The 16,418-nt window shown below is 48.9% G+C and overlaps 1 protein-coding gene across 1 annotated transcript in view; it reads right to left on the reverse strand.

Moving 5' to 3' along the window:
• Window positions 1–15,958, reverse strand: part of FANCA (FA complementation group A) — a 36,857-nt gene extending 20,899 nt beyond the window's left edge. Inside the window, exons 1-13 of the mRNA XM_048515323.1 lie at window positions 15,864–15,958; window positions 14,919–15,028; window positions 14,324–14,411; window positions 13,195–13,328; window positions 11,887–11,982; window positions 11,358–11,431; window positions 10,126–10,238; window positions 8,461–8,546; window positions 7,900–7,933; window positions 6,780–6,846; window positions 4,348–4,488; window positions 2,201–2,288; window positions 1,743–1,885 (exon numbers count right to left, since the gene is read on the reverse strand). Of these exons, the coding sequence (XP_048371280.1) occupies window positions 1,743–1,885; window positions 2,201–2,288; window positions 4,348–4,488; window positions 6,780–6,846; window positions 7,900–7,933; window positions 8,461–8,546; window positions 10,126–10,238; window positions 11,358–11,431; window positions 11,887–11,982; window positions 13,195–13,328; window positions 14,324–14,411; window positions 14,919–15,028; window positions 15,864–15,912 (1,223 nt within the window). The 5' untranslated portion in view covers window positions 15,913–15,958. The remainder of the gene's footprint in view (window positions 1–1,742; window positions 1,886–2,200; window positions 2,289–4,347; window positions 4,489–6,779; window positions 6,847–7,899; window positions 7,934–8,460; window positions 8,547–10,125; window positions 10,239–11,357; window positions 11,432–11,886; window positions 11,983–13,194; window positions 13,329–14,323; window positions 14,412–14,918; window positions 15,029–15,863) is intronic.
• Between the last annotated feature and the right edge of the window lie 460 nt (window positions 15,959–16,418).

Genomic DNA, 16,418 nt, shown 5'->3' on the forward strand with positions numbered 1-16,418 from the left:
TCCCCAGCATTTTTCAATGAATGCCCCTTGGTCTCTAGTATTTCGTGAGAAAGAGAGAAAAATTACCCTGTCAACATTTTTCTACCCCATGCATCACTCTTTATAGACTCTCAATCATATCCCCCCCGATCGCTCTCCCCTTCCAAACTAAAGAGTCCCAAACGCTGCAGCCTCTCCTCATAAGGAAGGTGCTCCAGTCCCTCGGAATCATCTCGCCGGTTCTCTGCATCCTTTTCTTATCTCTTCTCGGAGCATACTTTTGAGATGAAAAGACTGACCTTCAGTGCAAAACTCTACCATGAAGTTCTGGCATTGCCCTCCTACAAATCCCAGTGCCTCAATCCCTCTGGTTATTTAAAGGGAAAAGAAGAAGAGGTCCTAAGAAAAGAGCCTATGTTATAATGCCCCTGTAGAGATCTATAGTGCAACCTTATTAGGCCTATTTCAAAAGCCCTGGCTCATCCTATCTCAAAAAAAGAACTCCTGCAGTGAACTTTGAAAAGTACATCCGGGAGATGCTTATAAGGTTACGCAATTTCTTTTCCTACGAGGAATGGCTGAAGAGTCTGGGAGTTTTCCACTTAAAAAACAGAAGCCCAAGAGGTGAAAAGAGTTCACAAAGAACTTTTTCTTCCTCTCCCAAAATACCAGGAGGAATCCAGTGGAGCCGGGCTGGGCAGTAGATTCAGGCATGAGCAAGAGGAAGCAAATTTTACATGGCAAGTGGTTGGGGTCAAACCTTTCTGCCAGAGGATGTAAAGTGTTGCCTAAGACAAGATTGGGAGTGACCTCATGGAGGAGAGGTCTATCAGTGGCTACTAGCCACAGCAGCTAAAGAGAACCTCCGTGTTCAGAGGTAGTCAACCAACATCAGCAGGCAACAGCAGGGAAAGGCCTCTGTCTCTATGCCTCTGTTTAAGTTATTCTCCAGAGGAGCTGCGGTTGGTCACCGTAGAGACAGGATGCTGGGACCTTTCAGATGGACTCCTCACTGGTCTTCAATTTTTTGCAGGGCTTCTTCCTGCTGTTTGTAAAACAGATTCTTAAATGGTCCGCTAATTCCGGCTGGATTACTTCCAAGTGTATCTTTAGAACAGCTTTAATCACGGCAGGAAACTCTGGCCAAACTCTAAGCAAAACAACAAATGCAAATTAGGGCCACCGGGCAATAAAAGGAGATTCTTCCTCCAGGCAGTTCTCCTGATGCTGAGCATGGGCTTTTCCCCTCACTTACATTTTGCAGCGCCATTTGAGTTACCAGAAGCCGCTGGTTTATGCACTTCGGGTCAGGAAGTTCCCCATTGCCCCGCCGCCTCTCCGTGGGGCAGTCAGGCGCGCCGCTTCAGCGCTGTGAAATACATTGCCATTGGCTACAAGGGACGCGAGCGAGAGTTGGGGCTGCTGCTTTGTCGCCGCTCGACTCGCGGGTGTAGCAACCGCGCTGACCACGCATGACTATTTGGGGCAGTAGAAGAAGCCAGAGCAAACGGTAGGTGGTGCGGCGCATGATGCCGCTTTGCATTTCCTTCCTACACCTCCATTAGGACTGACCTCTAAAGAAAAACAGCAACCGTGACACTCTACTGTAAAACACCCCCTGCATTTGAGTTTGGATTTATATCCTCTCCTGGTGCAGTGGGAGACTCCGGGGGGGCAATTCGCTTTCAATCCTCCCTTGCCCTCTCACCTACAACAAACACACTCTTGCGTAGGTGGGCGGGCTTCCTCGCCCCATACACTCCTTAACCCAGCTGTCTCCAATAGGAGTAGAGAGACTTAACAGTGTGGAAATGCAGGAGAGCACATGATGCCAGTTCACTTCGTTAGCCTCCAGCACTTGCTGCAGGTGACCGGTCAGCTCCTCTGCTCCGAGCACCACAAACAGCTAGAAAGAAGGAAGGACGAGGGACCTCCAGCTAGAATCCAAGAACACCTGAAATTGGTTCCCCCCCCCCCAAGAGAGATCCTCCCCAACTGGGCAAGAAGACATCTAATCACTTAACTCCTGCATCCCAACACACATACATGCCAGTTTTCTTAGCAAGCGCTTTGGTTCCTGGAAGGGAAGCTCCGTGCAAAACCAGCCCCTCACCCCCCACCCTCGCAACGCCTTGGTTTCCAAGGTGATGTGTTCCTCTCCTTGCTTCCTTTCTAAAAAAGCCTGCGGCTAAGGCCTTTGTCTTTTTATTGATGGCCTTACTGGTTGTGCTGCAAACATTCTCTTTCTGGAGCTGGTATCACATAACAAAGCAGAAGCCCAGACTTGGCGAAGGCTTCTGTTACAGAGTCTGGGACAGGGAAGGCCAGGAGGGTTCTCTAGAGTCAGTGCAGTTCGGAATCAGACAAGCGAGAGTGCTGGTATTTGGGAAAAAAAACAATACCACATGGCTTGACCTCTAAAATAAACTCACGCCCCTTCACATGGGGTAAACAAACTTCAAATCCTTGATGCTCCCATGACCCACCCACACAACTATCACTGAAGACTTTGAAGTTTAGGAAGTGTTTGATCAGACTTTACTTTCTTGTGATATTTAAACTTGGGTTGATTCTTTGCAAACTGGGTTAATTCTTTCCCAACATCCAGTGAGTTGATACTGCTAGTTTAGGAGGTGGGAGCCCTCCTTTTAAGTCCTCACACTGCCACGGAAGCTGGATGGGTGGGGATCTTGGGGGCTAATTACCACCCAATTCCCATCTTTAGCCTCACCCACCCCACAGAGGATAAAGTAAGACAGGGAGAACCACACACAGTGGCCTGAACCCCTCCAAGGAAGGGCAGGTGAAACTGTGACAGATTGACAGGGCAATCCAGTTACAGGGAAGGAAGACACTTTTCAGTCCTGAGGATCTGAAGCTCTTTCACACCCCCTAAGTTTTAGACACTCTTGAATGCAGCTATAGGCTTCCTGCAGAGCCTTGCTATGGCAGAGAAGACCTTACTTTCCTGGCATATACAGCCGTGCATCGAGCAAGGAGCTCGTTCTTCTGCAAGTAAAAGTCCACTCTCGCTGCAGGCTGACGGCATCAGAAACTGCATTTAGAAAAGATGGAAACAATCAGTGATGGGGCTGCAAAGATTTTGAAGTACTAGTAAATTGTAAGTCAGCTTTTTCTTTTTAAAAAAGAAAAAGAAATAAAGAACAGAACATCAGTGACGGCAGCACTCCAGGAGGAGGAAAAATCCGGGGCCTTCCTGGCTGCAGCCGCCCATGGAAGAGGCTTGTCAGCAACAATTTCTTTAAAGGCACTCCATGGGAACTTCCTTGATTCAGGCTTCTACTCCCAAGGAAGGGCAGACGCGTGACGCATTCTGGGGAAAGTCAGAATTTATAGCAACAGCAAGTCTCTATAGCCTTATTGCAAAGCAGTGTGGGGAGGCAAGAAAAAACATAAGTATATTGCTCAAGGCTTTTCACGACCGGAAATCACTAGTGCTGTGTGGTTAAAGATCTGGCTGTATGTATTTGTCGCAGTTCTACAGCATTCTCTCCCTGACGCTTCACCTGCATTCTGTGGCTGGCAGCATCTTCTCAGAGGGATCTGGATGTTGGGAAAGCAAGTGAGTAGCATATATACCTAAGCTGTTGGAGTGTTCCAGGGTGGCAGGGTGAAGAAATACATTGTCTTCGTGGAGCAATTTTTTTTTTTAAAAAATACTCAGCTGCCAGTGCTTGAAAATACTAGAGTAAAGATACAGTGTCTAACCCGTTCCACATGGCAAAACATAGGATGACTCATAGACAAAGCAAACAAAAGCGCCAGGATACTTCTAGATCTCAGATGTCTCCCAACCAGTGACTCCTCGCTACCTTCCATTGTTAATTCCCATGCTATAGACTTCACTTGTTACTCATACCGGTCTAGCTCCTATGCCCCCCTTCAACTATTGACCTGGTTGTTCTCTCTTTGTTACCACCACAGACAATGTTTCTTCACTCCACCTCTGGACACTCCAACAGGTATAGCATATACTCCACTCTTGATTTACTACCATCAGATCTCCTTCTGAAGATGCTTTTGCAGCCACAGATGTAGCATGCGCGATATGCCAGGAGAGAATGTTGAAGTAGAACACGGCCATACAGCCCGGAAACCAGCTACAATAGCACTCCAAAACATATAAGTCCTCCTTGCTATTCCCTCTAGGCCTCAATCTGAAATCATTGTTTTGGTGTGGCCTTTGACCCTTTCTCAGCAGGGGTGGCGTCCCTGGGAGGCTAGGAAGACCCAGCTCAAGGGAGAAGCATCTATAGAAGCTTCAGTGAAGACACACAAAATTGCCCCTCTCCTGCAGACACATGCTGGGTTAAGGGTTATATTTATCTCTCTTAAAGCTGGCCCTACCTTCTCTTAGCTGAGGGCTGTGGGCTAAGCACGTGGGTAAGTGAAAGTAGCAGTGGCCATTGAAGCCAACCGCTGCAGCGACCTTTCGAAGAAACTGTGCCTTTGAGATGCTGCCAAGCTGCTTCGAAATTACACCGGAGCCTTTCGGTAGAAGAAGAGGGGCTCTCGGAATTTCCTCAAGGACGGGGTGGCTCCAGCACACCCCAACGGGCCATGACTCACTCACCCCTACCCTTCACTAACAAATCACTGACATTCACTGAGAAGTGCTACCGTCACAATGCGCTTCCGCAAATAGTTATCATTGAACGCTTTAATCCATATACGAGCATCTTAAAGTGGGAAAGCTTATCCCTTCTCTCCTGGCTTTTAAAATGGTGGTACAAGGCCAGTGAAGCTTTTTATTCAGGATCTGCTTTTTCAGCTCTCTCTAAAGTAGTCACCACTTGTATACATGGGGGATGTGCAAACCTGAAAATACCACCAAGGCATCTTTGGGGGGTTTTCTTCTTAGTTCGCGCTCTTTGCTGAAATTGCACACCCTTTAGTTTACTATTAACTCCTGCATCCTCTTCCAAAACCAGAACTACCTCAGGCTGGAAACAGAACACTCAGGAGAAGCTGGGGAAGACCGTAGGTTGAGCCTTAGGACTGCATTTGATTTAAGCAGTCCTAAATGTTGATTTTAAATTTTGGTTTTATTTTTAATGTAACTTATTTTATGTATTTTACTAACATTGCAAGAGACCTTGAGTTCCATAAGGAAGAAAGGCAGCTAAGAAGTATTTCACAAAAGTAAAAATTAAAAAAAGATTGCAGAACTACCTGCATAGTGAGCTCAATGTACAGTCACTGCAAAACTCTGATCATAAGAACATAAGAACTAGCCTGCTGGATCAGTGACTCAGGAGTCCATCTTAAGTCCAGCATTTTGCTTACCGCGAGTGGCCCACTCAGGTGCCTTTTGGGGAGCCTCCCAGCAGGCATGCAGGAGGGGTGAAAGCTTAACGCCTCGCTGCTGCTGCTGCTCCTGAGCACCTGGTCCTCATAGCGCATTTAAAAATCCGAGATCGAAGCGAGGACTCAAGATTGGTAGCCACGCTGATCGACTTCTCCTCCACATAAATTCATGTCCAAGCCCTTTTAAAGCTATCCAGGTTAGTGGGCCATCACTCACCTCCTGTGGCAGCATATTCCAAACAACCAATCAACTCACGCACGGGCGGAAGAAGTAAGTTTCCCTTTCTATTAGTCCTAATTCTTCCCCCCCAGTGCATTTCCTTCTGGCAATGCATGCCCCCCGGGGATCTATTTAAGATCCCTTGCCCGGGGATTGCCCCTTGTAGAGACGCTAAATGCAGCTGTCTTTTTTTGAATCAGAGGCCTTGTGCTGGGCTAGCTTAGATCCCCTTGGCCATCTGTCTCAGCTCTCCCCATTTCCACTCGTATGGGAGCAGGGCAAAAGGAGCCGGCAGAGGACGGGCAAGCGAGTTGGTATTTATACCCTTCTACATACTAGACCTTTAAAAGGTGAGGTAGGTTGGGATGAGAAAGCTTGGAGAGAACCGCGATTGGCACCTCAGGGTCACTCTCAGCAGGTTTCCATGTGGAAGTAGTGGAAAATTGGAACCCAGCCCTGGCGGATTGTGAGTCCACCACTCTTGACTCCACTCCACTTCATCAGGCTTTGGCTCTTGCTTTCGATCTCCCAGAGTGTTGTCGATCATCGTGGAATGAACTTACTTCCCGTGAGTCCACTTCCTTTTGGTAAGGGACGGCAATACTGTGCAAAGTCTTAAAAAACAGAATCACTCTTAGTTTGGGGAAGAAGGAAAACTATAGTAGAAGGCTGCGGTGCAAAGTGATATGGATTCCCAGCGCTTAAGGCTGCCTCGAGCTTGTGGAGGCTTATCTGGGGAACCTTAGATCAGTTTATACAGTGGTGGGCGTAACTTTATAATTTCAGATAGTTAGATTGGTTTCCATCAGTCGCCATGCTGTGCATGGCCTAATTGGCCAATAACTGGGCTTGCATGCTGGTAGGGGCTGATGGGAATCTCTGCAGTCCACGAAGATCTGGGAGTGCCAAAGGTTCGCCAAGCACCTTTCGGCCTCCATGCACTCCCACACATGCCAGCTGGGTGACCTTGGGCTAGTCACAGCTTCTTGGAGCTCTCTCAGCCCCCACTTACCTCACAGAGTGTTTGTTGTGAGGGGGGAAGGGCAAGGAGATTGTAAGTCCCTTTGAGTCTCCTATAGGAGAGAAAGGGGGGATATAAATCCAAACTCTTCTTCTTCTTCCATTATCTGCTCACATTGCAAAGATGCCCCCCTCCCCACATACACCATTTCCTCGGTATCAGAACCATGAACCACAACAGCAGAAAACCAACAAACCAAACCCTTTTTTTGTAGAAAGGACAGCTCCTTACCAACACTCCACAGCCCTCAATGTAGAAGAATCTTCTTGTTTTTCTTTGGCTATCACATCAAGTACCCCTACAGCACAGAAAGAAAAAAAGGGGGGGAAAGAAATCCTTGGTGGAGGAAAGTTAGAAAGACTTGTGCTCAAGGAACAGCAAAAAAGGGAGTGGGGAAGACTTGGAGCATCTTTCAAGATGGCCTAATTAGGAAAATGGGAACCAGGGCAAGCCTTCCATTGAAGCGCCGAAAGTGAGGAGTGGTAGAACTCCATTCCTTCCAGGCCTCGGAATGATCATCTCCTTTGACCTTGAAACCACCACTTTTGAAGTTACCTTCCTGACCTATGATAAGCACTAAAGGGTTTTCACTTCTGAAAGGTGGCCCTAATAGCTGTACTGTAGGAATAGCTGGCAGAAAACCTGCTGCACAGCCCCAAACAAAGCAAAGGGGAATCGCATATAATCGTTATTGTATATGGTGCCCTCCTGCTCTCTGCCGTTACATCTGCAGGATTACCATCTTCCTATGGGGAGAGTCCGCAGCTCCCTAGGAGTGGTTTTTTAAGAAAAAGGGTTTACCAGGCGCCTTCTACTATGGTATTACCGCTGTTTTTAATAAAATCTAGTATATTTTAACGATGGAGCCTCTGTGGGTTGCTGTTGTTTTAATTGTATAGTTTGCTCCTGAACTTGATTTGTATTAGTTTTGTTGTACACCGCCCGGAGCCCCTCGGGGATAGGGCAGTATAAAAATCTAAATAATAAACAAACAAACAAACAAACAAACAAATAAATAAATAAGGGACAAAACACCTTCCATGTGGCACCAAAGTGACCAGAAGAGCCAGTTTTGCCACAAGACTGACCAATGACATGCCAGCAACCGTCGGTGCAAGAGCTCTTCATTGGAGATGCGCAGTTTGGACACTGGAGCTTCACTCTCAGCACCGGAGGAGAAAACATTTTCAAACTGCACCAGCCCCACCCATGGGTAACCCCCAACAGCCACGTGGTTAAAGCTGCTCCTATTATCACATGATCTAAAAGCTAATTACACACTCTGCATGTCCAGCCATGCCTCAGGGAGGCGTTCTGGGACAGCGTAATTTCCATGGACAGTGTAACTTACATGCCAGCATTCCCTCCAGTACAGCACAGTAGATCTGTTTAAAAACAAACACAATGAAAACCCATTTGCTTTTTCTGCCCACTCTATTTGATAGGCTTGCTTTTTGTGCAGCCCCCAAGTGCCAATTTCTAACCTAAATATCAACTGCAGAGAGAAATGGACGCAGCAATTAAGGAAAAGCAGCAAACACATTCAATGCAAAAAAAGAAAGAAAAGGGCACTTGTGGTTTCTTCTGCTCCAGACCCAGCCATCTTCCATGAAAGGAAGAACAAAGGAGTGAACAAGCAGAACCTTTTAAAAGAAAGGAAGCATAAACCTTGGGGAGGGGGAGGGACATCTCGAGCAGTCCCTACCCTTAGAGTCGTTCTAGATTGCATGAGTTTTCACAAAGCCATACACACTCTCAGGCGAAGACAGATGATTGCTGGTTTAACTGTCCTGTCTACAGGCTACAAGCTTGAACATGAGGAATTGCACCAGCTTCCTTCATATTTGCAAAACTACAAAAAACAGTTTTATTATAAAACACTAACACTGAGCTGTTGAATAAATGTCCTTACTTTGGAGGGGACCAGCTGAGAATCCAAATTCTTTTCCGTCTCTGATGTTTTCTGGAATCCGTTATGAAGAAACACAGTCACAAAGTCTACATGTTAAGAACAAAAACCCCGTTAACATTCCCTTGTGTCCAACAGGGCAGGTAAAGCTAAGGAAGAAGGAGTCAGTGAGGAGAGGAATCCTGCGAGGAGACGGGGGAAGCAGGGGAGCCGGAGCCTCGTGGCCCTTTCCTTGCTGAGTAGGGGCCACTCTTTAGCTTAGTGATGAAAGAAAGCAGACCTGACGGTGCTACGGTATAAGAAGAAACCGGATTTTCTCCTGCCTGCACCGTTATTCCCTGGCCATTAAAAGGTAACAAAGCCATTATTTCAACTTGTGTCCCTAAGGCTGCACTGGACACTTTTCCACTAGGGTTTTAATGCACACTAATCCTTTAGGTCAGTGGTCTTGAACGCATGGGTTGGGACCTACAGGTAGATTGCAGTGCCCCCCACCCCCAGCCGAGCCACTATTTTTGCAGCTTTTGGAAGGGGGCCTGCTGCTAGTGTGTGTGCACATACAACAAGGGGGGACCACACACATGCTGAGAGGAACAGCAGGAGAGTGAAGTGAGGACACCTCAGGGGGAGAGGAGATTCCTCCAAGGCTCAGACCTGGGCTGGTTCCTCGCATTGGCCTTCCCCACCCTCAGCTCCTGGTCTGCTCTGCACTGTCCTGGCCCTGATCCTGCCAAGGCCATTCACTCTGGCTCCCTTTCTTCCTGTCACATGACTGCAAATGCCTGGAGGGCTTTACCTGGCTTCAAAAGCCTCTCTGCTCGTAGAGATAGTGCCTCCAATGCACAGCGTGGGATCCAGTAGGTTCTCAAGCAGGTTCCCTGAGTAGGGCCAGGCCGCCTAATTCATTTGTGCCGAGAGGGGGTTACTAATTGGTGATTTTTGCCTTAGTTACACCCCTCCTCTCAGCAGTAGCGCGCAGAACTTGAAGCAGTCTAGCAGGTGGTGCACCGCGCGCAGCGCAGGGCAGCCTCCAGTGCCTGCAGGCATTCATTTCGCTCTGCCCAAGGACTGGCGACGATGAAAGGTTGCGCTCCCCTTGCCACAGCTCACTGGCAAGAATGCCCCACCTTCTGGAATAACGCTCTGGCCACTGGCGCCGTCTCCCCTGCCCTGGAGCCCTGCATTGGCGTTTTGGCTATGCCACAGTTTGAATCCCACCACCATGGGAACCTGCTACTAAAATGTTTGGATCCCACCACTGCTCCAATGAACAGGCAGGGGACCCTGCACTAGGGCTCTGAGGCGAGCAGGAGGGTGCCGTGCCAAGGCCGACTCTGCTCATGAAGACACGAACAGAAGCACAAACGAGGGTGATCGAGAGCTGAGGCCACAGAGGACCTCTTAAGGAGAAAGAAGTCACAACGACCTCACTTGCAGGGTTCGGCGGCCATCAAAATAGTTTAGACCGGTGGCTGACCTGACCCGCAGCAAGGAAAGGGCCATTGCATGGCTATCCCAGGCAAAACCAGCCTGAGAGGGAGCCAAGGCCTAGAACGTATTCCAGAAGAGCTGAGGTGGAAGGCAACGTTTGGCTTCTTGGGCTGGCCAGCAGGTCAGACATCACCGGCAGGAGCTGCAGAGTCAGCTACTTTGCGTGCTAGAGCTTGCCTGTGAGAATGTGCTGTAGGGCCTCCGTGTCCAGGGAAGAACCTTCTGCTTGACGGCACAGAAGACGGAAGCTGCTGCACAGCCAATCCACCAAGGCGGACGCGTCCGGATGACTAGGGAAACACAAGAAAAGCAAGGGATGCTCCTCCTCCTCAAAACATTCAGCCATGAAACAAATCTCAGAGAAGGACCCCAGAGCCCTACAGCTCGTCCCCACTTTGGAGGCCAAAAGGCTTGCGTACCTCAACTCTCCAGGGTCCTTCTTGTGGAGAGAGGCCACCCCACCTCTGGCACTGCTCTCACCTTCCTGTATTAGCTAAGCAAAGGTATTGTGGGGAGGTGAGGCAGGTCCTGGCTAGGGCCAAGGACCCCTATGCAGCAGGAGGAGGGGGAGCCACTGAGACCAGCGATTCCTTTGCAAAGCCATCGCCCGATTCACAACTCATCGGCGGCAGCTCAGCAAAGGGCAGGAGTGCAGCCAGCTTCCCTCCTCCTCCCATGAGACAGCCTCCTCTTCCTCCACACTTGAGCAGAGAAGCTACAGCGGAGCCCGCGTGAGTTGCTGCCCTGCCTTTAAAAACGACGGGAAAGAGCGGAACTGCAGAACCGCCAGCTCCCTCCTCCTGGAAGAGAAGGGTGAACTGGAAGCCCCCCCTCTTCGTCATCTGAGAACAACACCAGGCTCAGGGGTCCAGGCAGGGGGGTGCAGGATACAGTTCATGGAGGCTGGAAGAGGGACAGAATCCAAGAGCTGCAGCACCTGACTGCTACCAGCCCTGAGTCTTCATGTGAATACAGGAAGCTGCTTTAACATAGTCCATCCACTCCAGGAATATCCCCTCCAACAGGTCTCAGGCAGAGAAGAGCCTCCCCTTGTGAGTGAACAGGGACTTGCTGCATGTAACACAAGTGCTGAGTTAACTGGACCGTGACCCCTGCAAAGGGCTGAAGGGGCAACCATGGAGGCTGGAGCCTTAATCCCACATGTTAAGCCGCTCAGCCACAGTTCTCACAGTCCTGGCTGCATTTAACTGTGATCTGACAGTCCATGAGATCAGGTTCTGGGCTGGCAAAGGGCAGCTCTTAGTTACTCCTTCCAGATATCACTCCAGATTTTGCCTACTGACCTGGATACTGCCCAGGCCTCCTCCCCCTTGCAAGTGAAAAGCCAGAACTGTCACGGACAAGAGCCCCAACTGCTGCCACCTGCACAGCTCTCCTCCTCCACTTACTTCTCCAGCAGCTCCTCCAGGCAAAGGAGGCCTTCTCTGTGCAGCCGCCAAGCAAGCTCCAGGATGAGGGGGCTCTGGGGAAAAACAGGGTATCAGGGAAACCACACAAGATGGGCTGACATTTACACACCGGTCCCCAGACTGGTGCAACAGTCAAATCAGAGCCTGTGTGGAGCCCCAACCTCCGCCCTGTCCAAGCCTCCTGTGGCTTCACAAGTTAACAGGAGAGCCAGGAGATCAGCAGCAGCAGCAGCATTATGCAGAGTGCTCCACCACACTGTGCATTGGAGGGGCCAAGTGCTGTGAAGATCAACAGCAGGAGATCAGCTAACACACACTTAAGAGCTGGCTATTGATTGCATTTAGAGAAAGGCTGTTTCAGTCGTGGGCTGAAGAATGAGAGGATTCTCCATTTCTCCTGAACAGTTCTGGGCAATTTTTTCAGCAGTAGTCATAGAACTGGTATCAAGGCCAGCTAAACTGCACATGCCAGCGTTTTGAGACACCCTCCGGCGTTCAGAGCTCTTACCTGCATTCTCCAGAGCTCTTGAGCGAACAGCAAACGGCAGAAAGAATTGCGTGCTAATAAATCCCTCAAGGTCTGAAGGAAGCAGGATAGCTTTTGCTGTAAGTGGGCCATATAACAGTAACATAATCCAAGTTAAAACCTCGGTCAGTTATCTGACTATTAAACTTCTATTTAGTACATTTATACATGCACGTACATTCACATTCTGCATAGATTTATGCACTGCAAAAGCATCAATAAAAGTATGTTTTAGAGAATCCTGAAGAAAAGGGAAAGTCTCCCAATCTTAAAACAAACAAAAAGCTAACAAGGAAGGCTACTTGTTCATCAAATTTGAATTATGGAGGACTGTACATTCCAATAATTTAATAAAGAGTCAGAGATATCTTGGAAGGTTTTACAATGTATGAGTTTAAATGAATGTAGCACTATAACCTTGACAGGCAAATTACTTTGTAGCTTTAGATTTAGACTGGCGGGAAAGCCGGTCATTGAACCTGCACTCCATGAAATAAACACCACTGAAAGCAGCTAGACTGGAGTCCAGGAGAAACTTACAGACCAATAAGATCTTACGGGTATCAGCTTTTAAGCGTCAATATCAAAATGAAGGCAGCTCGGGCTCTCCAAAGCTCATACCTCAAAAGCCTTGCTGGTCTTCTCTAAACTAGCTCATCTACTCCAAACCAACACAGCTACCCTCTGAACTGCTATAGAAAAGAGCGGGGGTTCGTTCCTCGGGGAAATGCACAGGACTCAGCCATATTTTTTTCTGCTCGAATTGATCTGGTATGAAAAAAGGAGGGAACTGAGACTTCCGTGCAGCCTAAGAAGGCAGGCGAGGGCTTTAGAACATATGAGCAGTCAGCCCAAATTTTTATCAGTATTTAATGCTTTCCTCAACTGATAGCACTGATTTACCAAGATTGCCACCTGCAAGCACCCACGCAAAACCCAACAGTCACTTTTAGACTGGCTCAGAAGATTAGCAAGAAAACAGGAAGACTTGAAGCCAAAGGCTGGAACTCTGCCTTGTTCAAAGACCCAGAGCAGCAGTGGCGCTCTTATGCCAACTTCCAACCTGCCTGCAATCTAAGCTGAGGTGAACACAGCCCAATGAGTCAAAAAGTCCCACTGCAGGGTGGAAATCCAGGTGAGCCCCACACCTAGGCCCAATTCTGTAGGTGCTCCCAGCTGGCTTCCTGTGCAGCAGAGAAGGCTGTCAGCCTCAGTACCACAGAATCAGAGCCCGCGAAACACATTTCTCTCCCTGGTTTGGAGCAAACTAAAACAGCATCTGCTCATTACCCTTTGCTCTACGTTCAGCAGCACAGCCTTCCCACACTCTGCAGAGATCTTCTCAATGTTGGCGGCTGCCATTCTGGCTGACAAGATTCCTAGTGGCACACCAAGCACAGAGGCCTCTTCCTGCAGGGCGGAGACTAAAACATGAAGAAAGACACACAATTAAATCTCTAGCCATATTTTATTTATTTATTTATTAAAACACTTTTATTCCCATTTTCCTCATAGTTTAAAGCAGCTCAAATGAATAAAACATTTTCAGTTAAAACCCAAGTAAAATAGCAAGCCCCAATTCTCTCCCCACTCAGCACATGGAATGAAATAGTCCCCAGAGGTAGGGAAAACTGATAAAACTTAATTTTCATTTTTCTGCCCCTCTATACTTCATGTATTCCTCAATATCAGTTGTTTTGTGTCCCATCTCTTGGCCTTCTCTCCCCACTCGCGCCAGTTGTAATTTGTATACTCAAACGGTACTGGGGTCATTTTTATCCTTTCTGGCATTGAACAGAAGTGTAATATGAAGCTAAATGGTAAAACTGATAGAATTATATTTTTGCAGTTTTCTTTGTTGTTGTTCCATTCCCATAGAGCCAAACACTCAGTAAAGTACACTTTTTTTCCTTTTGCAGCTCATGGCATGTTCAATGACACACCTTCCCCTGACAGTTCCTCCTCGGCCTTACAGTTCTGTGGGAGTGCACACATGCTTCTTTTAGAATTGAAATCCAACATCAGTTTAGATTCTCCCCCCATGGGGTACTCCAAGATCTCCGCCATCATCATTGTCTGGCTCACTGTAAGGTGGCATATGCTCAGAAAATTGCAAAAAGAGAACCAACTTGGAGACTGAGCAGACACTTTGTTTGCAGAAGTTCCCAGGAGTGCTCTGTTTTAAGAGCACAGTATGATCCCTTCCCAGCATCTCCAGGTGAAGGAGCTGGGGCCACAGGCCCAGGAATGAGCCCAGAATGAGCCAGCTGCTGCCAAGCTGCCACCCCTTCTCAGATTCTACATGTCAAAACCCCAAGAAAAGGCAGATTGATTGACTCCAAGGGAAAGCTGACATTATCTCACTGGATAAACTAACATAATGTTTAGCCCCTCGCAAGATGGACTGTTTTCCACACACCCACAAATGATTCTGGAGCGGAATCTTCACAGTCACCAACACATGAACTGCCAGAATATAATGGCTTGCTACATTCTGAACTTCCCACCTGTTGAAACAAAAAGAAAAGAGTCATCTTGGGTTTATTATATGATCTGGCTTTCACTTGGACTATTCCACATGTATCATTTTGACAACCTCAAAATATTTGGATACCCAACACTGCAGGTATTTTAGAACCCAGAAAAAAATGCAATGCATCTGCTCAGAATAAACAACCTCCCAGAGAAAGAAAGAAAGATTCCAGAGACTGTCAAGGAGCGCTCTGTCTAAACCACTGGATTCAGTAGATCCTATGAGTAAGCATGCAGATCCAATTTGGCCTCAGAAGCCGTAATGATTTACATCTATTACACTGTAAAGGAAAGTTTGCAGGTAGTACCAAAGGAACGAACTATTCACAAGAGAATGATATGAGTCGCTGTCTCCTCCATAGGAGTCAACTCCACTAATCTGGTTGTAACGCCAGTCCATCAGGACTAGTCATTGCAATTAAAAACAAAGCAAAACAGAACAGACATGTAAACTCAGCTCTGCCCCCGTTCCAGCAAGTTACCTCCAGCAAGAGGTCACTCAGATTCTGATGACGACTCAGAAGACGCAGAGCAGCCTCCTGTAGCTCCGATACATTTCTGGGCTCGCAGGTTCGTTTCTTGGCTCTTTCTGCTAAAGGGTTTTGTGGGGGCAGGGTGGGGGAGATAAAATAACAGCCTGTGAAATCAAACCACAAATGCTTTAAGCTGCTGTTTGTGACTGAACTAACATAAGCCGGCCATCTCTTAAATACCTTCTGCAAGAGGACATTCCCTTCCTAGGTGCCACTTCCAATCCTGTAGTAGCCAAGCCTAAGGCACAAGTGAGGCCTTAGCAGCCGCCAGCACACTGTTTTGAAACATGGGGAGGCTTGCTTGGGAATTTGCCAGCCTGTTACCATCTCTGTCTACATCAGAGGTCCCCAGTATGGTGGTGCCCACTGACAGCTTTCTCCAGGCTCACCAAGGTTTTTTAGAAAGTGGGCGGGGCTGTTGCCCAGCAGGACTTCTGATTGGCCACTGATGATTCAATTGGCTATGCAGCTTAAAGTGACATCGTTTCAGTGGCAGCCGCCACACAGTGTTTGTTGTAGTCTCCCTGACTCTTATTTCCAGGCATATTTCGTAAATTACGCCTCTGCACTTTGGGGGAGGCGTCCAGTTGGGGAAAAGGCAAAAAGAGGCTCTCTTCCCTCACAAAAGCAGAGGACCAGCCCACTTTGCAAGGCTGTTGTACCGATCGCAACAAGGTCACGTGGGGCGCGGGGGGGCCTTTGGGAGAGGGGCGCCGAGCTGGTGCTGCACCAGGGAGGGGTCGCCGAGGAATCAAACCCGCCACGGCCGCTGAACACGACCCTCGGCCACCTCCTGCGATTCGCGCAGCACAGGAGCAGTAGCAGAGCGCCTCTGGGCATGCACCAAGTGTCCGACCCAAGGAACACCGCCTGCCCGCCCGCCCGCCCGCCTACCCAGGAGTGCGGAGAGGCCCCGGCCGGCCGCGGCTCCACTCCCCTCCATCAGCCGCTCGCGCGTTCCCAGGTCTTCCGCCTCCGCTCAAGGGGCGCCACGGCTGGACAACCAACCGGCGCGCGCTGCGCTGTCATTGGCTGCCGCCGAGAGGCCCCTCTCGGCCAATAGGAATGTATCTCGCGTCTCCCGCCAGCCATTTCGAGAGTGGCGGCGCCGGAAAGGGGTGCAGTGCGCCAGCGCCATCTTGGTTGTGGCGTCGCAGAGGGCCGAGGAGGGGGGGCGGGGTGGTGGGGACGCTCGGGTCTGCCCCGAGATCCAGGGCACCTCCACCCCGCCTGGAAAGGCAAAAGAAGCCCAAAAGCCCCATTGCCAAAGTGGAGGGGGGTTGTCCAGGGCCAAGCCCTGGAGGAGAAGTCGATCTATGGCTGCCAATCTTGATCCTCCTTGATCTGAGATTGCAAAGAGAAGACAAATAATGCTGGGAAACCTGTCCATTGCTACCTTAGAAAGGCTGGACTCTGGAGCTTTCGGGCATCAGGGTGTAGGACAAAGAG

The sequence above is a fragment of the Sphaerodactylus townsendi genome, linkage group LG14 (genome assembly GCF_021028975.2).
Source record: "Sphaerodactylus townsendi isolate TG3544 linkage group LG14, MPM_Stown_v2.3, whole genome shotgun sequence".
Taxonomy (NCBI): domain Eukaryota; kingdom Metazoa; phylum Chordata; class Lepidosauria; order Squamata; family Sphaerodactylidae; genus Sphaerodactylus; species Sphaerodactylus townsendi.